The sequence below is a fragment of the Petromyzon marinus genome, chromosome 29 (genome assembly GCF_048934315.1).
Source record: "Petromyzon marinus isolate PM22_M1 ecotype Great Lakes invasive population chromosome 29, UKy_Petmar_22M1.pri1.0, whole genome shotgun sequence".
In the NCBI taxonomy this organism is placed as follows: Eukaryota; Metazoa; Chordata; class Hyperoartia; order Petromyzontiformes; family Petromyzontidae; genus Petromyzon; species Petromyzon marinus.
Window position 1 is genome coordinate 11,954,559 of NC_133695.1, and position 26,474 is coordinate 11,981,032.

General features: G+C 48.3%; 1 protein-coding gene across 1 annotated transcript; it reads right to left on the reverse strand.

The window, feature by feature from the left end:
* Positions 1-5,008: 5,008 nt before the first annotated feature.
* Positions 5,009-23,410, reverse strand: LOC116947153 (actin, gamma-enteric smooth muscle). Its single transcript, XM_032962589.2, has 7 exons — positions 23,327-23,410; positions 22,527-22,705; positions 13,508-13,832; positions 12,325-12,486; positions 11,645-11,836; positions 10,588-10,769; positions 5,009-9,117 (listed from the first exon to the last, which is right to left on the reverse strand). Exons 2-7 carry the CDS (start codon positions 22,650-22,652, stop codon positions 8,974-8,976), a joined length of 1,131 nt encoding a protein of 376 aa, XP_032818480.1. The 5' UTR covers positions 22,653-22,705; positions 23,327-23,410; the 3' UTR covers positions 5,009-8,973.
* Positions 23,411-26,474: the final 3,064 nt, after the last annotated feature.

Sequence of the window (26,474 nt, forward strand, 5' to 3'; positions counted from 1 at the left end):
TGTGTTACGTGGATGTTTTATTTGTGGCCTTTCTGCCACGGTGGGTGGTGCACTGCTCGATGTGAGAGATTAAAATAAATAAGCAGATGGGATGACACCGCGCTACAGGTATAGCAAGGGGGCGTGTTGTGACATTTCAGGAATTGGCCCTGTTTCTGCTGCGCTACAGAAGAGCCTATTGCCGCACGATACGTCACCTTGTCATGAATGTCTCTCTGTTACAGGGCGCTCGTTCAGGGAGGAGAGTGGTGAATTTGTTGTTGATTGAGTGGCCCGGTGGCGTTCGGCCTTGACTTTGCATGCATCCCACAATTCCATCCAACTGAATGATGGGTTGGACCTTGACTTTACATGCATGCCACAATTCCATCCAGCTGGACAAAGGCTCGGTCCTTAACTTTGCATGCATCCCACAATTCCATCCAGCTGGACAATGGGTTGGACCTTGACTTTACATGTACCCCACAATTCCGCCCAGCTGGACAATGGGTTGGTGGTGCCAGGTGCTGTGGGTATCCACCGCTGTTTCCCAGAACGGCCGGCGTGACCGTGAGCGCGCCCACAGTGAGAATGTTCAGGGTCCGCGTGGATCGGAGATCGGAGTTGCTGGGTTTACTCTCCAGCACACAATCGGTGTGCTGAATGAATAACTAATTGGCACGTTTTATTTACGTGACAGACCTTACTAATTGGCTGTGTCGGGTGGTGGTGGTGGGTTTTACGACACATTTATACTTACGCGATATAACCCAAAAACACCTTTATTGTGGACATAGGTGTCTCTATACGGTACACATAGCATGCCTTCCTGCACACGTGGTAGCAGTTATCAGCATGCACGGATGCTCCTCCAGCAGAGTATGACCCCTCATCATTCTCTGCAAAGCGATTTCCTGCAGCTCCCAATGAGCAGCGATATATTGGTGTTCACCTCCCGTTTACTACGTGCCTGCAGAGTGGTGGACATTCCACATTCCCAATGCAGTGGCCCAGTCTCTCCAGAGGACACATTTAACGACGCAATTATATATTGACGCGACCTAACGCCAACAACCTGTATTATGCCCCCACAAAGGCATCCTCATTTTGATCGATCCCAGCGGGATGACGATGGGCCGCGTTAACTTCGCGGCCTTCCGATTGCTGCGAGGGGCTCGCCGGACCGCTGAGCGCTCCTGGCTAACTAAAGTCACCGTCGTTGGTCAGACGTTAGGTAACGTCAAACGGCCATGCACAGATGGATATGTGATGGAATTGTGGTTTTGTTTATTCCTGTACGCAAAATAAATACGCGTAAATAGTTGCATACGTGTGACGTGTGCAGATGTATGGCGGTAGCTGGGCACGTGGCCGCGTCTGGCTACAACAAGAGCAGCGCACTGTAACAAGATCAAATTAATCCGCGACAGAATGAATGATCAATTGTGTTCATGCTTTGGGCCAATATATGGAGTAATGAGACGTGGCTTTGCCCCATATAAGCAAAACTGGAACGGGAATCAGCTGATTTTTAACGATGCCATGGCTTGATTCATGCTCGAACACAAGCTTGGATATTTTGAATGCAATTTTTTTAAATCAATAAAGTGATTCATGTCACATGATTTATGGATCTAAAGAGACGATTTGTGGATCGAAAACGACACTTATTAGGCTGCTCCTGGACGCTCATTGGCTTCCTTCGACATTAACACACGTGATCATTCATTCTGTCGCGGATTCATTTTATCCTGTTACAGCGAGCGTCTTCCAGTAGCGTGCAGGGGCAGTTCAGCAGCGGTTGACGGGGGGTGGGGGGTGTCCCTCCACTGACTTGCTGCATACAACACAAATCGTCGCCGTGAGAAAGTTCGTTTTTCGCAGTTGCGCTAATTTGCGAGCTGCGAGCCGAGCTTTTGTTTAACGGCCGACGATGCCGGATACAAATCTCGCCGCCGAAACGTCGGGCATCATTGTCAAAATGTCGCCTGCCTTTTCAATGCCCCTTTGGTTTGCTGTGAAAAATAATTCAATGGGCGTGTTTGTCCCACGTGACAACTTGATTTAACTGGCTCTGTCGAGTGGTGGAGGGATAAAGAAATAAAAATTACATTTTAACTTACACACCATAACCCAAAAGTAACTAATTGTAAATCATAATTCCGAATGTTTTCCTTGATGGTATATGAGAAAGAAAATATGCAAATCGCGCATGTATGTTGAATTTATTTCGAACCAAAATGGGGCCTTTTTTGCCAATATAATAGCATGAAAAAACAACAATAGGTTTTACCCTCTCTAGCAATAAAACAGGTGTTAAGATGTTCAAACACCACATTTAAACCATTTGCAAGGAATCAAGTCTGAATTCAGCACACGTGTACTTGTGGTGACAAACATGCTCTGATAATATTTGCATTGTCTTTGAAACAATGATACAGGCAAAAAGGTCCCATTTTGTAGCTGCTCACTCCGAGCTTTCAATGCCCTGGCATTGTCTTTGTACTGCTCGTCTTTTGTCGTTCTCTGGTCTGACAATTGGTGAGACAAGGCCCTCAAGGAGGCTGTCTCTGGTGTAGGCCAATCAGTTTCAAAGACAATGCATACATTGTCACAGCATGTTTGTGTTTGCATGTTCACCACAATTACGTGCGGTTAATGTGAACTTGATTCCTTGCAAAAGGTTTATGTTTGATGTTTGAACATCTTAACACCTTGATTTAAAGCGTTCGTGACTGCAGGGATTAATATTCTTGGTTCTTTCGGTAAAGTCACGAAAGAACCAAGAATATCTTAACACCTGTTTTATTGCCACAAAGGGTAATTTCGCACCATGCATAGCCAACCGTGCTCATCGGAAGTGTGTAAGCCAACCGTGATAATCATGCACACTGCACATGAAGCCAGAGGCTACCCTCTGGCTTTGTGCAAATAAAAATACAATTCTACGAATGGTTCTATCCACAATTTGGCTATCTCGGCTTTGGGCAGCTAAGGGACGTGAAAGGAACCACCTGGACACCGCAGCCTTCACTTAAGCAAAAGCAGCAGGATAACGATTGAACACCGTGAATCCCAGCACTGTCTCAGTACGTGCAAGGCTTATGCTTTCCCGGGAATTTATCGTGCTATTGTGGCAATCATCGCGTGCTGGGGAATTCTCAGAACCCGTGATGCATAGTATAGAGCTCTCTCTAGATGAAAGGCAGATTGCACAGCATCTATGTTACATTAAGGTAACAAGCACACCCTAGCACACAGATTAGTAACAACAGTACCCTGTGGGCCAAACCCAGACACATTTCAAAGGTGTGCAGTTCACTGTTACGAAGTTCAACACGATGCCACCAAATCTCGGCACAAATCAAATTCCTGCCACCGGAGCACACGGATCAATTCTGCCTCCTGCCCGGGTCGAATACGGACAGATGTCGATCCTAACCTACATGGGTATGTGTGGACCTTTCTACAGAGACTGTTTAACATGCCGCATGCACAGGAGATCTTCTCATTCATGGTTGTATGGGTGGTAGCCTCTTCGGTATATAATTTACACACAAAAAAACACCCATCAATAGCACTGCTTTGAAAGAACAAATATATTATAGGCGACGTTTCAGGCAATGGCCCTTCTTCATAGCACGTGCATTGAAAGTTGGCACAGAAAACTACATTGAGACCGCAGGATTCTCTGTTGAGAGTCTGGGGTCAATTCCGCACGGCATTTTTTCGTGAAGGAATTAAGAGCGCCCGGAGCAAAACCCACGCTTGGACTGGAGGGCACTCAACACGACACACGAGTAGCTTTGGTGCCCTACTCCTGCGCTCCCCTCTACGAGCACCACTTTGTCCGGCGGATCGATCTCACGCAGATTTGATTTTCATTTATTTGCGCCGACCACAAAACCCATCTCCAAGTCGCCGCATTTCAAGGTGTGCGCCAACCCACCTGTCGTGTTCCCTTGGCTGCACGCTGCGTCTGTATTCATCCTCGCGGCGGCGGCCGATTTTGGCTCGCCACCGAACTAAGACGGCCGCCGCATCGCGCGGCGCTTTGGGATGCGCTTCTGCGGCCGTCTGGAACGCTCTTCCTTCCCGATAATAGGAAGCCCCTGGGAGCTGTGCACTTTTAAATCATCTTGATTGAAAACTCACTTCTTTAGAACTGCTTTTTTTTGTGTTTAGCTTGTCGTCCTTCCGATTAGCACGATCGGCTACTGTGCGTACGGTGCGAAAGTTCAACGTACGTACGTACGTACTTGGACAAGCGTACACGGCCATGCCTACGCACGCGTGCTTGAAGCAAGAGCGGACACCTGCACGCACCACTGTGTGCGGCACCGTGTGTCTGTGTGTGAGCCACAGGCACACAGAGTGTGTCTGTGTGTGGCACCGTGTGTCTGTGTGTGAGCCACAGGCACACAGAATGTGTCTGTGTGCGGCACCGTGTGTCTGTGTGTGAGCCACAGGCACACAGAGTGTGTCTGTGTGCGGCAACCGTGTGTCTGTGTGTGAGCCACAGGCACACAGAGTGTGTCTGTGTGCGGCACCGTGTGTCTGTGTGTGAGCCACAGGCACACAGAGTGTGTCTGTGTGCGGCAACCGTGTGTCTGTGTGTGAGCCACAGGCACACAGAGTGTGTCTGTGTGCGGCAACCGTGTGTCTGTGTGTGAGCCACAGGCACACAGAGTGTCCGGCTCAAGGAGCTGACCCGACATCTTCACGAAAGAAGAGGCGCCCGTTGTCGGCGAGGGAGACCTCAGCTCGTTTTGTACCAAAAGTGGAATTCCCCAGCAAGTGGACTGGGCACCATTTATGACTTTTCTGAGCCATTGTGTTGTTTTTGTTTGTGAATAGTGACCCCCCCCCCCTCTCACTTGTGTTGATTTTGAGCTCTTTAAATGTGCCCCCCCTCCCTCCACCCTCCTCCACGCCGCATCCTCGACATGATGTAAATCGTGCAACGCCCCATGAGGGCCTGCCGCTTCAAGCCACCAAAGAGAAAAAAAAACAATTACAATGTGCACAATATTGTAGCCAAAATGAAGTTTTATTCTTTCCACCCATCTTCATCTGGGACACCTCGGAGATCGCGGCTACTGGGAATAATCATAGATTTAATTGCCTCTCGTGGTGACATGATTCGCGAGTCAAATGCTCTTGGGCAAATGTTGGTTCGACTACGGATGAGCGTGCAGTTCCCATCGCAAACTCACGCAGACTAAATGCCCATCCCTTACAGATTAGCCACGGGTTTCTGAAACTCCGGTGTTCTGGAGTTCCCGGAATGTCCAGCTTTACATGTTTACAAGTGTTATTCATTTTAATGTAAACAAGATAATACACACACACACACGGTAGATTGTCAACATGGAAAGGCTGAAGTGCCGTAGTCAGGAACGCGGTGACTGGTGTGTGAGTAACATTGACAACTCATCTGACATTTGGTGTGCGGCCTGCTGTCAGTGTAGCGGTCAGCGCTACGCTGCGCTACGAACCCCGGCGACCCGGGTTCGATTCCCGCTCACGGTCACCAACACCGGTGGCGATTCATCTGAACCTGTCGTGGGCCTCCCCTAGGTCGGCTGAGCCTCAAACGTTGTACCTGACGCGGCGTGTAAAAACATCGCCACTGGGGAGACGAAGGCGGCCGGGCGTGGTTGCTGGCCACCCACCCCCTCGTGTGCCACAGTGCCGGCCTCCACAGGTGCTGATCGCTAACAGCACTTGCTCCTACAGTCTGTGAAGGCCATAGTGGGGGGATCTTTGTATTATTGGTGTCACGAAGTGCTTCTAAAGAACGGTGAACATTTGTTTTCCCTACTGGACCTGTAATGTCACGGTACAAATCACGGCACCTCATCGCTTGCATTGGAGACGTTTGCAAGTCGCGGATAAGACGGCATGCCCCGGTGGGAGGGAAACACAGACCCACAGCTGCAACGTCACTGCCCGAAGGAACTTTGTTTCAACAGCGTTACGCGAATTAAAAATCCGGGACAATTTCCAGACACTGTGCAGGAATGATCAGAAGCATATTGCAAGCTTTGCGGATAAAACCCCTACATCCTAGAAGCGTGCAAGTGTACATGGGCAAAACAAATACGGTATAGGTATAGGAAATGACATATGGTAAACAAAATGGGCATTTAAATCTCGCTTTCATGGTCAATATGGAAAGAAATCAACGCGTTAAATGCCGAACGTGACGTTTGCCAAAATCTCTCCCTAAAAGAAATAGAAATACGAAATTCAATCAGTAGCTGCGCCGCGTGTAAATGATGGAGGCACGGGACTGTTTTCAGCGGTGGCCTCGTGGTGTTCTAGTTTCAGACGAAAGGACGTGCACACGGGTCCATGGAAGACGGCTTACTCCGACGCTTGGATGGCCTCACAGTGAAAACCGAACTATAAAACTCGTTATTTTTTTATTTTACCAGGTAAGGCCCGCTGAGCTACACAGCTCTCTTCAGAAGCGACCTGGCTATCACAAATGACAGCTCAACGAAGTGGTGGCTGATCGTGTGGACATTTATCGTAGCCAAATACTCTCAACTCGTGTTTCTAAACGTGGAGGGAAAACCCCGAGGGCCCGGACAAAAATCCTCCTTACACCAGGCGAGGTTGTTAACATCTCCTGGCTACCGTGGCGTTAAGTGACTCCCTGCCCCAGAATCGGTGGCGTCCCAGGGAATCCGTCCTGGCTGTGCGCACCGTCAGCACCGTGCAGCAGCACACACCACTCCTCGGCATTGCAAAAAGTCCAGCGGAACATGAAACTGCAAGCCCCCCCCCCCCCCCCCCAGCTCTCTTACAGCTGTACAACCTAGGGCAGACGTCGTTGTCACTGTCACCACTGGGCGGAGGCGACGCGTCGATTTACACACGGATTTCCCCGCTTGAGAACGGTGAATAGAGCAAAAGTGGTTCTTTTGGTAAAGTCACGTCGGTATAAAATAAAATGAATCACGACGTTTCGATTGCAACACAAGCAATCATCCTCAGGTGGGAAAACCACAGCAAGGCAAGGATTTGCTGAAGTGGGAGAGAGTATGGATTCCTGCAGTCACGAAAGCTTCATATCAAGATCAAAAGTGATTCCCCGCTCGAATGAGTATTCGATAGCATCGGTGGCTCATCTCCAGTTCACAGCCCTGAGCAGCCAGCGGGGTGGAAATTCCACATTCCTATGGAATAGCCGAGCCTTCCTGTATGTATCCTGGCGGGATAATCGGTTGAGTCGACCTCCAATGACGATTCGAACTCGTGACTTCCAATTCTGAGCCGCTCGCTCCGCCCCTACTCAGCCACCTGCTCTACCAGCTTCAGGGGCTATCATCCACACGACCCCGTGAGGACCTCTCCTTATATACGGTTCCCTCGTCAATGGGGGGTGGGGGAGGGGGGGTACTCAACGAGTGGAGATGAACGCTGCCTTCCCCAATCGGTTTCCTCGAGCGCAATTCACCGCAGCGCTTGGCCGTCGTTCGATCGCGCGCAACGCGGCTGCCTCCTCCTCCTCCAATGCCGTCGTGCCACAGCATGCTGGAGGACAACTTAAGGCGAGCGACGTTTCAGCGGCGTTTCAACGTCCCTTCCACCCCGTGTGCAAACAAGGAATACTCATGGCCGCAGCGGCGCACCAACAAAGGGACGGTGGCCACATTGCTCTGCTCGGTGACGCCACTTGGCACACGACCTCGCCTGGCTCGTCACGTTCTTCGTCTTTGCGGGGTGTGACACGAGACGCCGCTGCGAGATTGTAAGACGATGGCCCGGGTGGAATTGTTTTCACGGTGCAGGTTCCCACGGCCAAACATTAGGATTCGCTCGTGCGTTTATTTTGGGTTGCGTCGTTGTAGGCATCGTATCAATTTCGATTGCCATTGTTGATCGGCGCTGTCGGGCGGTGGGAGGGTTTCGTTGAAAATTGGCACCTTACCTACACGATCTCACCCAAAATGAATTAATTATGAATCATAATCTTGGTAATCCTGCTCAACCATCTATTTTCCCACTCGATTCTCCTTCCTCTTAGCGTAACGCTACTTACTCCACTGTCGTGATGCCTAAAGCTCAAACTGATCACCTTCTGTGCACGAGCCGAGAGGCTGGCAGCCCGCGTTCAAGTCATCGGTTTTATCGCGTGCAGAATACACTACGGCTTGACAGTCTTAGCCCAGTTGCGGATGACAAATGCATTGCAAAATTGCATTCGATTTTCTCGCACCCATTGGATGGCATCAATAGTCATGTTAGAGGCGTTAAATCACCGACTTGCTTACATAGCTAGAGAGCACAACTAGAGACGGCTGGAGGAAGCTCACTGCTCTATTCTTGTGCATGATGGAAAATATGTTCAGGAGCTAAGCGCTAATGCCGAGCTCTGCTGGCCACTAGAGGGCTTCGGGAGAGAGAGTGAATGATTTGGCTGTTCCTCCTCCTCCGTTGAAGGAGCGCAAACTCCAGTGGGTTTACTATGCTGCCCATAGTTTTGTGTTCGCATGGCCACACTCGCACCGCTACTGTGGATTGTCTTTTAAAAAAAAAATCCCATTCAAGGACGCAATGTGTGCATCGGCCTGTTTATAGGGAGCTCACCGAGTCCCACGGCCAGAGGAGCCCTGCTCAGCGCTCCCACTGCTCGTGGGTGGTTTCAAAGGATGCAAACGAGTGGTATTGCCTTGCTGTGCACCTTACCAGTAACAACATAAACAAAATAGAAGCGAAACGTCAACTGTCTAATTTCAGTTTTTAAATGCGAGTATTCATGAACGTTAAATCGACAATATCTGATCAATCGTACGTAAAATATTAGTTTTTTGGGTTTAACCGAAATGACTGTATTTCACTAAACGTATCAACACGTCAATACGTTGTATTTCTTTCCATATGGCGAAATTATCGGCCGGTCATTTCACTTTCGGGCTGTTCACATCAACGGCCGCCGTTAAATATCGGCTGCTGTCGCGAGCGGGGCCGCGCGCCGCTGGGCTAGAAGCACTTGCGGTGGACGATGGAGGGCCCAGCTTCATCGTACTCGGGTTTGCTGATCCACATCTGCTGGAAGGTGGAGAGCGACGCCAGAATTGAACCGCCGATCCACACCGAGTACTTTCTCTCCGGCGGGGCGATGATCTGCGAACAGTCGTCAGCAATCATCATGACAATCATCATTACAATAATAATCATAACAATCATCATCACGATCACCAGCAACAATCGTCATCACAATCATCATCACAATTATAATCATCATCACAATCACCAACAACAATCATCATCATCAACAATCGTCACCATCACAATCATAATCCTCACAATCATCAACAAAAAACATCATCACAATCATCATCACAATCATAATCATCATCATCAAAACAATCATAAACCTCGCAATTGTCGTCATCAACAGCCATCATTACCATTATCAACATCCATCATCACAATCATCATCATAATCGCGACACTCATGTGCCACCATCATTGATTTTGGGGGTGGGGTTCTTGTTACTTTTACCAAAGAATGCCTCAATGGGCCTTAAAGTAGTGCAATTGTAGGAAGATCTTGCAACTGTGTTTACATTCGAAGGTTAATTGAATAATGTTGAAACTCAAATTTGTCTTCAACCCATGATATATGCAACCCAAATAATGCACTGTTCTCCATTAGAAATTCATCCCAAGGCTGCCTGGGAGGGATTGGTAGATGCAGAGCGAGTTGACGCAGAAACCGTGTCACGCAAGAGGGCTTGTGATTTAGAGACAGCTCGTGGACAAAGGGGTTGTTGTATGTCGGTGACTGCTTAGAATGGGATCATTCTGAGCATTTTATGATAAAGGCATCTAATAGACTCTTACCCATTTTATAAATAAAGGCTTTTTTATATATATATGTATGTCTTGGTATAAACCAAAACTTTATATTTTTAAACTAAAATATTGTTTGTACTAAGTAAGGCCCACTGAGCTATATAGCTCTCAGCAGCGATCCGGCCACAAATGATAGTTCAACGGAGTGCCTTACCTTGTGGAAATGTATAGCAGTAAATTGAACCTTCTGGTGGAACCCGGGGTCCCAAATAAACGGAAGTCAAAATCGCAATTAGTTCATTTATTTTTGGCGACTCGGTCCCACCGTGCACATCAACGCCGCGACCCAGCAGAAATCAATTCTCTCGTTCTTCACCAAGCACCCGTCGTTGCCAAAGTTGCCATAGTCATGAACAAAACTTTTAAACTTTGATTAGCGCATCGTGTAGAGCTCGTCGGGAGGAATAGATTGCCGTGCCGTTCTCTTTCAACGGACGTAAAATGACGTCGCAACGCAGTTTATGCGAGAGCCGGGGGCTTATGGGACCCGGGGTCCCGCCATAAGGTTCAATTACTCTTAAACGCATTTTTCTAAATGTGGAGGGAAAAACCAGAGGACCCGGAGAAAAATCCACATGACCACGGGGAGATCGACACGCAAACTCCAAATATACAGGCGGCAAGGTTGAGATCGAACCCATGCCCTCCCGCATACCAGGCGAGGTAGCTAACATCTCGCCACAGCTAACGTCTCCAGGTCGTTCAATATTCCCGTCACGGGATGAGTGACGATACCTTGATCTTCATGGTGGTGGGCGCCAGGGCGGTGATCTCCTTCTGCATGCGGTCCGCGATACCCGGGTACATGGTGGTGCCACCGGACAGCACGTTGTTTGCGTACAGATCCTTCCGGATGTCAATGTCGCACTTCATGATGGAGTTGTACGTAGTCTCGTGGATCCCTGCCGACTCCATCCCTACGATACAAACATCGACAAGGTGCGCGGTTGGTTCAATGCGACGATACAAGCCCCACCGTCGCGAGCCATTGTCGCGCGCATGCGAGCGTTATTTTGCCCCAATTATATAGCGTGCCTCGTGGTGCCAATCAGACGCTTGGCACGCGACAGAAAACCGTAACCCAGTCTCATTATTTATTCGTCATAAAACGCGACTCGCCGACAGGAATGCAGCTCTTGAGTCAAGGGCTGGCTCTATCCCGTTGCTATTTCTTCTCGCGAAATGCAACTGCCACGTGTGCAATTACAGCGCGTGTCGTCGTGAATGAATTTTTGCGACGTATATGTCACAAACGGACCGACGTGGACACTGTATGGCTTCGGTTTAACACGAAGTAGGCCTTCGCGACCGATATCATCCATAATAAAGGTTTTAGTTGTTTTGGGTTAGATAGCGTAAATATAAATGTGTTCTTTAAACCCGCCGCCACTCGACACAGCCAATTTGTAAGGTTTGTCACGTAAACAGAACGTGCCAATCCGTTACTAGTACAGCACACTGATGCGTTGGAGTGTAAATCCACAACATTTAGAATCTGAGTAAATGTTATGGATGTTTTGGATTTGCTCTGCAACACACCGGTGTGCTGTACTAGTAACGGATTGGCACGTTCTGTTTACGTGACAAACTAATTGGCTGTGTCGGGTGGTGGCGGGTTTAACGACACATTTATATTTACGCGATCTAACCCAAGAAAAAACTCCATTATGGATTACTTCGCCTCACCAAGTGCACGCCTGGCGATGCGTGCGCGAGATTAAACAACGTGGGGGGTGGGAGTGGTGGGGGGGGGGGTGACCCCTGGGAGTGATGGGGGAGCGTCTGGGGTCACCGATGAAGGACGGCTGGAAGAGCGTCTCGGGACAGCGGAAGCGCTCGTTGCCGATGGTGATGACCTGCCCGTCGGGCAGCTCGTAGCTCTTCTCGAGCGACGACGAGGAGGCCGCCATCGTCATCTCGTTCTCAAAGTCCAGCGCCACGTAGCACAGCTTCTCCTTGATGTCTCGGACGATCTCCCGCTCGGCTTATTTGGCGCACAAAAAATGAACGGCAGCGGCGGGCGTCAACAATGATCGGTTAAATTCACGAAGCGCCCTTAAACAATCGTTCTCGTGGAAAGGCGGAAAAGAGTTAACAACAACAACCCAGTAAACAAGAAGTGCGAAAGGGAGAAAAACATTTTCACACAAAATACGTTTTCAATCTGGATCACCGTGCGTTACAAGTTGAAATAATGAATATTATTATCGACGATGAATGTTGACCTATACCGGGGAGGGGGGGAGGGCACTTTCGCCGATAAGACATCATCGGTGTGACAGCGGCACGATGATGATGATGATGGGGGAGTGTTGTCACTCTTTGTGTATTGTCAGGGGCCGCACTAAAGGCCACTAGGGGGCCGTCAGTGGCCCGCATTGGCCTTGCAACGAATAACCACTGACCCACACCACCGCGCGATCGATTCGCGTTATTTCTCATTTGATTTGGACATCGTGCTCCGTCAGGTACCTGTGGTGACAAACGAGTACCCTCGCTCGGTGAGGATTTTCATGAGATAGTCCGTGAGGTCGCGCCCGGCCAGATCCAGGCGCATGATGGCGTGTGGCAACGCGTAGCCCTCGTAGATTGGCACATTGTGGGTCACTCCGTCGCCAGAGTCCAGCACGATACCTGGAGCAGAAACAAAAAAACATTTGGTTCGTGTTGAGGCCTGAGGACACTCCCATGCGTGGTTTCATGCCGCTCAATTCTGAGTTAATTCTAACACGCAATGCGGTTTGCACCGCGCCTGCTATTTCGTCTGAATGTAACAATAGGGCGTGTAGCTTCATCCAGATGTTGCGATGGACTGGGAAAATTAAACAGAATATTAATGATTCTGTCCACTTTAAAAAAAGGGACAGAAATATTGTTTAGTAGTAGAGTAACATATTTCTATTTCAAAGCCTATGATCCGAAAACATCTGTAAATGTAATCAACATTATATTTGTTTTTTTCTGAGTTGTATTTAATTATTTATTTCGCTTCTACAATGGTCATCCCCAGTCTAATAGATGACTGTTTGATATCCCCTTTGTATATGGAACCAAATTTCCACTTGATAACTCTTTACAGGAGACCAACTATCCACCGACACAGTATTATGTATATCCGTAACACGTCGCGGACATTGTGATATTGGCCCATTTGCTTCAAGCAATGTCCATGGTACGTAGTCTAAGCATCAACAAAACCAAAACAAGATGTTATGGAGATGGATGGCAAGGTTATCTGCTACTGTACGCATCCTCCACTCGACCAGACGAAGTAGACATGCCTTTTCAGTATTACCAATGATAAGTGTTCTTACATAGAAATACCTCCATACCTTTCTCCGTTGATCTTACAGATAAGTCAAATGTCATGTTCATCTCACAGACATGTCAAATGTTACGTTGATCTCATGAACATGCCAAATGTTACGTTGATCTGACAGACATGTCAAATGTCATGTTCATCTCACAGACATGTCAAATGTTACGTTGATCTGACAGACATGTCAGATGTTACATTGATCTCATGAACATGCCAAATGTTACGTTGATTCATAAAGACACGGGCACGCGTTGGTGGTATTTTTCTTTGTTTTTTCAAACACCTCAAAGCACTTCGCCTTTTGCGAGAGCCGAAGCAAAAGCGAAAAGCCCTCACCGGTCGTGCGTCCGGACGCGTAGAGAGACAGCACGGCCTGGATGGCCACGTACATGGCCGGGACATTGAACGTCTCGAACATGATCTGGGTCATCTTCTCGCGGTTGGCTTTGGGGTTGAGGGGCGCCTCGGTGAGCAGGGTGGGGTGCTCCTCGGGAGCGATGCGCAGCTCGTTGTAGAAGCTGTGGTGCCAGATCTTCTCCATGTCGTCCCAGTTGGTGATGATGCCGTGCTCGATGGGGTACTTGAGGGTGAGGATGCCGCGCTTGCTCTGCGCCTCGTCGCCCACGTACGAGTCCTTCTGGCCCATGCCCACCATCACGCCCTGCACGCACGCACCACAAAGATCCCACCCCCCCGTGTAGCCTTAGCAGAGTGTCGGGGGCGAGTGCTGTCAGCCAGCAGCGCCTACGAAGGCCGCCGGCACTGTGGCACACGAGGGGGCGGGTGGCCAGAAACCACGCCCGGCCGCCTTTGTCTCCCCATTGGCAATATTTACATAGGTACTCACTTGAGGCTGAGTCGACCCAGGGGAGGCCCGGGACAGGTTCAGGTATTTGACACGGTATGTTGGTGGCCGTGAGCGGGAATCAAACTCGGTTTGCTGGGCACGTAGCACAGAGAACTGACCGCTATACGACCGCTCCCCAAAGACAAAGATCCCCCGTGTAGCCCTAACAGACTGTTGAGGCAAGTGCTATTAGCGAAGTGCACCTATGAAGGCTGGCGCTGTGGCACAGGAAGGGGTGGGTGGCCAGCACCACGCCCGACCGCCTTTGTCTCCGCAGTGGCGATGTTTTGACACACGGCACCAGGTACTCATCAGGACCGGTTCAGATGATCGTCACTGGTGTTGGTGCTCGTGATCGGGAATCGAACTCACTGGGAACATTGGGTTCGTAGCACAGCGCACTGACCGCTGCACCACCGCTCCCCACACTCGCGCACAGTGTGAGCCCACGTCAAACGCGTGGAGTTGTTGAAACCTCGCATTATTATCCGACTACCCGCAGGATTGTCGTGACAAGTTCCACACTGCCGTGGCAAGGCCCGGAGCGGTATTGGGACCGCTTTGCTTCATTTCCAGCAGAATTTCTGGAAATGAATCAGAGCAGTGAGCAGTGGCTCACAGGGATTGTGAAGGTGTCATCTTTCCCCGGGCACCGACAAGTCTAAGCTGGGGCTCTGAGAGACTCGTCTTGTCGCGGATATTTGTTCTCATTGTGTATGTGCAACTCGTCCTTCCCATATGAGGAAGCCACTGGAGTTATGCACTTTTAAATCATCTATATTGACAAAGGAACTGCCTTCAAACTGATTTTCGCGTTTAGTGTGTTGTCCTTACCCCACACCCCCGATTAGCAGGGACGGCTACGTACGGTGCGAAAAAAATTCAACATACCTACATACAACTCAACACACATGGTGTACATCTCCCTCAGAGACCACGCAGTGTCTCCAGCCCTCCAACAGAATGGGGGCTATAGGAGGGAGTCATTGTTCTGGACTTGTTAGTCACTTTTCCAAGCTTCGCATGTGCAGTGTTAACATACACACCGTATGTTAACACACTGTGTTAACATACACACACTACAACTTAGGTCACATGGGCTACATAGGTGAGGCCCTCGTGAACCTATTTGAGTCGTAGAGATTACACTTTTTCTTAAGTGTTTTGTTCACCTTATCTGCATGTATTTATACATAAATAAGGTACATTTCTTGACCGTATGTATTTAAGTTAATGATATATAGTTAATGCTGCTGGTAATGCAGAGCATCCCTCTACTGTTCATCGAAGGATTCTAATCATCATGGGTTTCGACACTGAAATCCTGGTAGGTTACATTTGTAGAGATGAAGGAATCTGTACAGCTTACAATATTATTGAGAAATCAATCATCAAGTACCTACAGCCCCCTCCGACAGTGGCAGATGAACAACCTCACGAGCAGTGGTGGCCAAGACGGAGAGAGGGCTCAGGTCAAGGGGCCGTGGCACTTCGAGTGAAGCGAGACCACCAAAGGGCAGATGGAACCTCTCCAGTCGTGGCAAGGGCACCACCACGTCAGGGTAGTTGGGGCCCTGGGTCATACCAACAGGGACTACCCCAGGTAGATGAGGCTCCTGTGGGCCAATGGCACCAACTTCGTGGAGAAGATATCATGGGACGTGTTTTTTCAAGTACCAAAGTATGAAAAATAAGACTACATCTTGACTTAAAGCTTTCGTGACTGCAGGAATTCATACTCTTTGGATCTTTCGGTAAAAATCTAGATTTGAGTATGTCTTTCGGTAAAGTCACATAGACGTTTCGATCGCAACACAGAAAGGGTAAAAACTAAATTCTTATTTTGTTTTCATAGTGGTGGAGTAGAGGCTCCGTCTCATTGCTGTCACCAAACAGCAGCCACCAACCCACCCCACCGTGACGTGAGCTCTGATTAAAAAAAAAACAACCCCGGCCATCCCGGCCGAGATGGGGCAACTGGCTAACATTGCGCGTCACGTGTCTAACAAAGGTGTCCGCGGGCCACTCCCAGACACTGCAACAACAACAACAAAGATTGGGTCGAGGCCCCTGACTCCCTGAATGTGGAGTCGGGGTTGCGTGCTAGAAAGGTAACTGAATTAAGAGAATAAATAATAAATATATGAAAAGATTTGAAGATTAACAAGAACTCAACCCAGGAACGCTTCACGAAGCAGATCGCGTAAACACGCTGCTAATGAATTTAAAAGCCGTTACATAAATATGTGTGTGGTCAGAGAGACAAGGTGGAGGGAGGCAAGTACAGTGAGGGAAAAAAAGTATTTGATCCCCTGCTGATTTTGTACGTTTGCCCACTGACAAAGAAATTATCAGTCTATAATTTTAATGAACAGTGAGAGACAGAATAACAACAAAAATCCAGAAAAACGCATGTCAAAAATGTTATAAATTGATTTGCATTTTAATGAGGGAAATAAGTATTTGACCCCCTCTCAATCAGAAAGATTTCTGGCTTCCAGGTGTCTTTTATACAGGTAACGAGCTGAGATTAGGAGTAAACTCTTAAAGGGAGTGCTCCTAATCTCAGCTTGTTACCTATATAAAAGACACCTGTCCACAGAAGCAATCAATCAATCAGATTCCAAACTCTCCACCAAGGCCACGACCAAAGAGCTCTCCAAGGATGTCAGAGACAAGATTGTAGACCTACACAAGGCTGGAATGGGTTACAAGACCATTGCCAAGCAGCTTGGTGAGAAGGTGACAACAGATGGTGCGATTATTCGCAAATGGAAGAAACACAAAAGAACTGTCAATCTCCCTCGGCCTAGGGTACCATGCAAGATCTCACCTCGTGGAGTTGCAATGATCATGAGAACGGTGAAGAATCAGCCCAGAACTACACGGGAGGATCTTGTCAATGATCTCAAGGCAGCTGGCACCATAGTCAACAAGAAGACAATTGGTAACACACTACGCCGTGAAGGACTGAAATCCTGCAGCGCCCGCAATGTCTCCCTGCTCAAGAAAGCACATATACATGCCCGTCTGAAGTTTGCCAATGAACATCTGAATGATTCAGAGGACAACTGGGTGAAAGTGTTGTGGTTAGATGAGACCAAAATGGAGCTTTTTGGCATCTACTCAACTCGCCGTGTTTGGAGAAGGAGGAATGCTGCCTATGACCCCAAGAACACCATCCCCACCGTCAAACATGGAGGTGGAAGCATTATGCTTTGGGGGTGTTGTTCTGCTAAGGGGACAGGACAACTTCACCGCATCAAAGGCACGATGGACGGGGCCATGAACCGTCAAATATTGGGTGAGAACCTCCTTCCCTCAGCCAGGGCATTGAAAATGGGTCGTGGATGTGTATTCCAGCATGACAATGACCCAAAAAACACGGCCAAGGCAACAAAGGAGTGGCTCAAGAAGAAGCACATTAAGGTCCTGGAGTGGCCTAGCCAGTCTCCAGACCTTAATCCCATACACAATCTGTGGAGGGAGCTGAAGGTTCGAGTTGCCAAACAGCCTCGAAACCTTAATGACTTGGAGAAGATCTGCAAAGAGGAGTGGGACAAAATCCCTCCTGAGATGTGTGCAAACCTGGTGGCCAACTACAAGAAACGTCTGACCTCTGTGATTGCCAACAAGGGATTTGCCACCAAATACTAAGTCATGTTTTACAGAGGGGTCAAATACTTATTTCCCTCATTAAAATGCAAATCAATTTATAACATTTTTGACATGCGTTTTTCTGGATTTTTTTGTTGTTATTCTGTCTCTCACTGTTCAAATAAACCTACCATTAAAATTATAGACTGATCATTTGTTTGTCAGTGGGCAAATGTACAAAATCATCAGGGGATCAAATACTTTTTTCCCTCACTGTAAGACGGTGACAGGTGATTACTGCTCAGACATCTTCTGCCCATTGAGTGTTAGCCGTGGCCAAGATTCAAACAAAGATCGGCAAGGTTAACAGCGCAGTGCTACCATGTCAGAACTATCCAACCGGTCCACCCGCCGCTGTAAATGCCCACATATGCATTACTTGAGACTATACATGTGCTAAAATCGATTGAAGAAAAATAGTAATTGCTATGCTACAATAAAAAAACAATAAAAATTCGGTGAATGTATGTTAATTTCAACTTCAGAACGACATCATTAACTCTGTTAAGAGTTATGAAACCACATATGAGACATCCATCCACAACTCTGCCAGACTTACACGTTCAGTAAAATAATGCATCAGTTTGGATGTTAAAGTCATGTTCACTATATTTTTAAATTTTAAAAAATACTGCATTTTATCATTATTATTTTAAAATGTCATAATTTATTCAAATACTTTTACTACTGAAATTAAAAATCAATAATAGATCGCAAACTTCGCTATGGCCATCCATTTTAATGTGAATGATTTCTTATTACTACGAACACATTATAAACTCCCCGTGAAATGTCCACATCTTTCCCTTAAGAGCCTCATCCTACCCACATGGGTTCCCACTGCCACCAATACTCCACCACTATCCCTCCCCCCTGTCTTCCCGGCTCCTTCGGCATTCAAGAAGTGGACTTCCCTTCGCCAGGGATCTTCTCTTTTTTTAGCCACCCTGAGCCAGCGATGCCTATCCCTACATTCCTATTGCAAAGCGCCAGTCCATGTCACATCAACAATTCCCGTACGGACAAAAAGTGTCCGCACACCAACAACCGTGGAGAGATGACGACGATGGCCGAGTCGATGCCCGACCGGAATTCTTTTTTAGACGGTGGCCTTGAGATTGCGCCTCCGATTTGGCACGCTCGGCTATGCGCGGTTGCGAAAGAGGTCCCAACGTACGCTGCGAGACGGCCCCTGTGCCACAGTGCCACTCGGCCGGAGGCCCGTGATCTGCCGCGGACTCCAACGTTGACGTGGGCGAGTCCTCTCCAAATGTCGCACGCCCCCTCTAGATGCCCCAAACCACAACTTGATCTTGGAAGTCAATCCCCTTGTATGGCATTGAGTGGCACCAGGATATTGCTGGACCCCACCCCCCACCCTCCCCTATAGTCCCATCCCGCCCGGTCACCCAAAGCCCAGGAAACTTGCCGAGACGGGGCACACGAGCCGAGTTGAGGCTCAGGTGTTAGAAACTGAATACCATACGGCAGCTAAATACACAAAACAAAAATACTACATGACCGACTTTGAAATTATGAGGGAGAGAGAAAAAAAACCCCAATGTGAACAACTTTAAATAACGATTCGTCGTATCTCGATCGTGAGATCAAGAACATGTCACTATTCTAAAATCGCTCTCTATACTAGCGCACGATGGCATTAAGTGCAAGAGCCACGTGCCAATGGCGAGGTCTGCTAGCCACGAGAGGGCTTCGGGAGAGGGAGTTTGCGGCGTTTTACTTTGCCTCCTCCATTGAAGGAGTGCAGCCTACAGTGGTCTACTACACGGCCCGCGGTGTTGGGCCGCAACAAAGAGATGATAACCTGATTGCGGCCCTCCTGTTAACGTGTCTTCGCGTTACCTAGAATACAATGAACATCGTGAAATCTCAGCGACACGGACATCGTTAAATGTTGATCCAAACATGCTCAGAGGAGCTACATTTCACGATACAAATCCCCGCGAGTGAATGTAAGGCACGAGGACTATGGGGGCCAAGCCCCAGGTCAGTGTAAGGGGGAATGCACGCGTGGCGGTCCAAGTGACCTCATGCCCATTACCTTTGTGGGTACGAGGAAGTTCAACCTCGTCCAGCTCCCGTAGTAGTTTCCCTTCGCGAATCTCAGTTAAATTCTAAATTCCAGTGGCGGTTCGGTTTTTTTCCTTTCTAAAAGGGTATAATATGAACATGGAACGTGGCATCAGACTGCCACTTGGACATTGTTGAAACAGGGGCAAGGTTCGATACGTCGGCAGAGAAAGCTCCCTGGAGTTGTGCAACGCGACGACTGACACAGATTCACAGCGCGGCCTGTGCCGGATAGTAGGGAGTAAAGAGGCCTACGTCGCCTACAACGCCTTTTTTTCTCCTGGTGCTCGCACGTGCTTCTTCTGTTGAGCTGCAGACACCAACAATAGCAGCAGCAGGGCCTCTATAGAGTGGGGCTCCCATGCGCACCTCAACCTGGCCGTGGCTGATGACGCCACTGCTGTCAGCACCAGGACAAAAACAATACCTTTTACCCAATCTTACCCACCCCCTCCCAAAACCTATAGTATGTATACAAGCATATTAGGCACGTTTTGCAAGAAGCGCGTGTTTGTTTCTGAATACTTAACGTCAGGCGCAAAAGTAATGTTGCTGTTTGTACAGATGCATGAAGATCGATACGTGGAAACTGCCCGTTGTTACACCAGACTCTTCACAAGAGTCTCCTCGTGTAACACAACATAACTCACGGCCCATGAGCCACTCGACAGGGCAAGCCCATGTGCTTAGCGAATCACAACGCAGATCGCCGGTTCATATTTGATTTCTTGGGCAGATCGTGTGAGTAAAATGGATGTGATACACCCTCCCGTAGCCGACAGACAATTTATAAAGTTGCCTCCCATATCCCGGAGTGCTGAAGCAGACACGAATTGGCACGTTTGTTCACGTGACAACTTCATTAATTGGCTGTGTCGGGTGGAGGAGGGTTTACGACACAACATTTTTACTCACGTGATGATCCAAAAAAATAGATTTTTGATCACAAAAAGTCTAGGCTTTAAAATTAAAATACAGATTGTTGATTGTGATTCTTGAGCCATTATTCAACCACCAATGAAAAGGGATTAACGATGGGATGGATTTTGTGGCAGATTGATTAAGAGAGACCATTACATCATAATGCTGTATTCATTGTGGCTTATCTCAACAGTCATCATTACCCTTGTACGCTGCATTGTATCAAAAGAGGAATAGTTACTGTGTAAAGGCTTATCTTACTTACGCTAACAAATCAATATGAAAATCTGTAAATGCATATATATTACAGCTGATAACTAAAACTGAACTATTGGTGTATACTCTACTTGTAAAACTTTAAAATTAATCAACGCAAAATACCCTAATGAAACTTGCCTGATAAATTCACCAAATCGAAAATATATTTATTCAACCTTAATTTGTCATTGAACTATATTGTGTGTAAGGTATACATCACAAAATAAATTGCGCGTTATTTTATTTCAGAAAAAAAATCCCAGCTCAGCCTATCACATCAAGTATAACAACCAGCGAGTGTACTCTACGTGTTCACTCCGATTTACACACAAAAGACAAAGATCCCCCGTATAGCCTTAACAGACTGTTGGGGCAAGTGCTGTTAGCAAGCACCCATGAAGGCCTGCACGGCACACGAGGGGGTGGGGTGGCCAGCATCACGCCTAGCCGCCTTTGTTTCCCCAGTGGCGATGTTTACACAGCGCACCAGGTACTGATTTGAGGCCGAGTTGACCTAGGGGAGGCCCAGGACCTGTTCAGATAATCGTCACTGGTGTTGGCCGTGAGCGGGAATCGAACCCGGGTGGCCAGGTTCATAGGTACCGCTACACTACCGTTCCCCACTGGAGGGTCCCGACACACACACACTCACTAACAACTCACACACACAACTCACACACAGACACTCACTAACAACTCACACTCACTCACTCACAACTCACACACAGACACTCACTCACAACTCACACACACGTACTCACTAACAACTCACACACACTCACTCACAACTCACACACACACACTCACAACTCACACACAGACACTCACTAACATCTCACACACACACTCACTAACAACTCAAACACAGACACTCACTAACAACTCACACACACACTCACAACTCACACACGTACTCACTAACAATTCACACACACACGGCGTGGCTGAGTCGTTGTTCAGGCCACAGCAGTCCATCTGCTTGCGGTTGGCTCAGTCTCCCTGCGCGAATCGCGACAAAACTCGGCAGGCTTGGCGGCCACAGAGACTCCGTGTCGACGGTGGAACAACGCAGCTTCCAGCGTGCCTCGTTTCAGAATCTCTATTTGCACTGGAGGGATCCGATGCGCTAGAAAGCACCCCAAGGTCACTCAGTAGGCGTCATAGAGCGATGCCCTTTTGCTGGGTTTCCAAAAAAAAAATCCACCCGAACTCGAACTCGGTCTCTTCTGCAGCATTCGCAGCGTACTAGTAAGCCCCCCCCCCTCGCCCCCACCCACCGGCTTTGAAGCAACGCTGTTAAAATCCCCTTCGTTGTCTCTCTAACCGCGTGGTGAGGCCACCAGCGACCAAGGTTGTGCGTCTCCCGACAGAGCAGTGTCGACACCACACACACTAAACAAACAAAAAACCGCTCTCTAAATCCCCCCAAAAAGATATATTTTTAAAAACCCTAACCACACCGCAAAAAACAACGGCAGGTGAACATTGCCTCCCCGCGTGCGCGCGTCTCTCTCTCTCTCGTGTCACGCGCTCAGCTCTGAGAGGTGGACGGGGTGGCGATGGCACGGGACCCAACGTTACCTGATGTCTGGGCCGACCCACGATGGAGGGGAAGACAGCACGGGGGGCATCGTCTCCCGCGAAGCCCGCCTTGCAAAGTCCAGAGCCATTGTCGCACACCAGAGCCGTCGTCTCCTCGTCGCACATGATGATGGTGGTGGTGGTGGTGGCGGTGGTGGTGGCGTTGGTGGCTGCTGCTGCTGCAATAGCCGTGCAGGTGTCACACAATGCGTCAGACTTGTGCCACCGCTGGTTTTAAAACATCAACCTTTTTTTAAAACATCAACGTTTTACAACATCAACCTTTTAAAACATCGCGGTCCACCTTGCACGTTATTCCCATAACAACAGCAGCAGCTAACACGAGGAGAAGTTTTCCTGTACAGGTGATGCCAATTTAAGTGACATCGAACCAAGAAGTATCGCTTGCACAACACCCGTTGCTATTCCATTTGCTGAATTGAAATTAAATGCAGATTGTTCGAGCAGTCCTCACTGTGCACATGCCGTTTTAACAGTGCAGGTTTACATTTGTATCACGTTTAAATGCACACACACGCACGTGTGTCGACAATTTCAACAGCTTAAAATGTTGGTGGGGTTTTTTTTAGCCAGTCGCTCAACTCGTACAATCGTGCTGTTGTCGAACTTGGTTTTTGATCGAATTCTAGCTTCTAACAACCCCACAGTACTCAGAGCAGAGCTTGTCAGAGAGAGCGTGTGCTACCCAAATCCACAAGCAAACCGGGGACAAAAAAATCCCCCTCGATGCACCGCCGTGAGCAAGCACTGCCACCAAAATAAAATGCGCCCTTTCTTACCTTTTCCACGGCTCGTTTTTTTTATTTTTCGTGTGCGAGAGATTTCCGAGGCGAAACAGTTTTTGGTGGGGCGTTTTGACCGCGTGCTCCCCGTTTTTATACCGTCACCCACACGGCTGCATTCCGCGTGCGAAATACTTTCGCGAGAACGCCAGATTCCCCAGGACGCCTTATTTGGTAGCCGCCCGCCACGCTTCTGCGAGGAGGCGGGAGAGAAAAGGGAAAAAAAGCCCATTAATGGGCAAGGTCTCTCGCACTGTAAGGTCATTTATTATTTTAGTTTTGAATAGCAATTACAAGGGAACGATTTCCCTAAAAGGACACCTTCAAACAACTGTAACCCCCCCCCCACCACCACTTTTTCATTTTTGCTGAGAGTGGAAACCAAACGGTAGGGGCGGAATACAACGAGATATCAACGCTGCGACGGGGGGGGGGGGGTGTCAATGCTGCAACGTGACAGCCGAGAACGACGACTTCTCGTCGGAAGAGAAAGTTCCCACCCAAGCGTCGCCCATTTGGCGAAGTGTGCTCCCGCTGCTCGCCGCTAACGACTCGGTGTGGAATAGAAATGCGTTGAGCGGCTGTTGTTGTTGTTGTTTGAATTTGTGTTTGTTAACAGCGGCGAGATTTTAAATGGGCAGATGAAACGTGAAAATGCTGCAGAGGGCATTCATCTCGCCATGGTGGCGAGGAGATGTTAACTACCTTGGCCTGGTGCGTAGGAGGCCGTGGGTTCGATCCCGACCCTGACGCCTGCTGCTGTATATTTGGAGTTTCTCTCTCTCTCTCCCAGTGGCCGCGTGGATTTTTCTCCGGGTCCTCCGGTTTTGCCCTCCACATTTAGAATCAACGTCACGCGTTTAAAGCATTAGGCTGCTCTACATTTCCACGCGATAAGCCACTTCATTGAGCTATCATTGGTGGCCAGGCCGCTTCTGAACAAGAGAAACCAAACGGTAACGATACACAGCTCAGTGGGCCTGACCTGGCAAGATAAATATATTTCGTCGTAAAGTCATAGTTTAAACCTAAACTAATTGGAGGGCCTTAATGTCCTTTATGGGGGATGTCCCGTGAACTGCAATTGCATAACTCCTCTTGTCTGCAACTCGACTATCCGCGAAAATATGAAACATAGTCGAGTTTCATTACTACATGTATTTTTGTTCATTCGTGCAATAATACATTAACTTATTCGTTAATCCATCAATGTATTAATTACTCTTTGGTTCTTTCGGTAAAGTCACGTAGGTGTAAAATAAAATACATTCAATTAAATCACATTTATTAATTCATTCAGCAATGTAAGCATACCTCGATGTATCCATTAATTCACGTTATCCGTTCATAAATTCAACCATTCATTCACCAATGTATTCACTCATGTTATCCGTTCGTACAGTCACCAATTCGTGCATGCGTGAATTCACGTTAATCACGAATTCGTGCGTGCTTCGGTTGCCTTCGACGTGGCCAGCCAACCCCGTTGCAGTTGGTGCTTGCGATGTTTCCGTCCGCACCGCGTGATTTCAACGTGACCACCCTGAGTCGTGGACCACTGCGTTCGGCAGTCCGATGCATAGCCAGCACCCTGTGCGCTGGCTATGCCAAGAGCGCCCTATTGGGCAAGGCCGAATTAACGGTGCTCAGAGCGAGCGTGCTACCATGCACATGCATGGCATCTAACGTATAATATCGACTTGTATTCACTCACTCTCGAACACAGAACGACACGGAGGCACGAGGAGGAACTACAAAAAAGTGAGAAGGCAGATATGGCCAGACAGCGAGGCGGCTCTACCAACAATTGCCCGAGCTCTGCAGTCCCCTATATATTGAGATGGTATCGACCAATAAGAGTGTTTACATGTGGGAAGAAACTGGAGAACCCGGAGAAAACCTACGCGTGCGAGGGGGAAGCACTCTATCCCACACAGACGAAACACGTGGAGTCCGCATGTTTGCTGTACTGCATTCTCCTCGATGCCCACCCACGGCGTAGGGAGGTTTGCAACATCTGTGCGATCCATCCAAAACCGTCGCTGCTGGATTACAAGCCACGTGCATATCCGCCATCACCTGCACAGAGGCGGAGTACAAAGCCACCGGTTCTTTCTGCATCGTGCAATCCGCGTGAGTTCAGTGCCCAGCTGTGGCCGCTCACCCCCGTGACGCACAGCTCTTGTCGCCTGCCCTCACTCACCCGCTCGGGTCACCGCTGCAGCAAATCCAAACAGAAGCCTCCACGGCTGCCCTCACTCATTGCCTCTGAACACGTTGCCCTTGTACTGCGCACATGGCTTGTGTCTGACACCGGAGAGTTTCATCATCATCATTACTATCATCATGAAACTTTTGCCACAAGTTATGTGTGTGGTTAATGCAGACTTGATGCCTTGCAAAAGGTATCGATTCGGTGTTCGAACACCTTAACACCTGTACAATTGCCAGAAAAGGTGAAACCTATTATTATTTTTCATACTTTTGAATAAGGCAAAATCAGGTATTCCATAATATAACTGCTTGACCCGAGCGATGTGTTCTGATACCGGCATTGTCATTGTACTGTCCCCCTATTGTCGTTCTGTGGTCTGACAAATTGGTGGGACTCGGCCATGAAGAAGTTTGTCTCTGGTGTAGGCCGGTCAGTTCCAAAGGCACTGAGTAGATTCCACGATGTAACACGATGTAACACGATGTATCACGATGTAACACGATGTAACACGATGTAACACGATGTAACACAATTTTTGCTCCTGGCTACTAAGTGTCATCTTTTTTTAATCGCTATTGCCTAAGAAGAATAGAAAATGGCTATAATTCCCCACAAAGCTTTTGTGACCAGGACTTTACGTGAGCGAAAGACACAAATGCACACCACGTTTTCTCATTGAAAATAGGTCAATAAAAAAATATCACTGTCCTGATAACAAAAGCAAATTTTGTGGGCAGTAATCGACATTTTGTGTACTTTTGGGGGCATAAGAAATTAGGAAATGACACTTACTGCCCAAGAACAACATTTTTCTTTGTTACACAGTGTTATCAGAGCATATTTGCTTGCGTGTTGCCCACAAGCACCGTGTGTGGTTCATGCAGTACTTGATGCCTTGCAAAAGGAATCCATTCGGTGTTTGCACATCTC

Excerpts from the sequence above, each read along its gene's own strand:
- LOC116947153 (XM_032962589.2), bottom strand. The coding sequence starts at position 22,652 with ATGTGCGACGAGGAGACGACGGCTCTGGTGTGCGACAATGGCTCTGGA. Across the intron at positions 11,837-12,324 it reads GTACTCGTTTGTCACCACAG|CCGAGCGGGAGATCGTCCGA; the intron begins GTACCTGACGGA and ends GCGCCAAATAAG. Across the intron at positions 10,770-11,644 it reads CTTCCAGCCGTCCTTCATCG|GGATGGAGTCGGCAGGGATC; the intron begins GTGACCCCAGAC and ends TTTGTATCGTAG.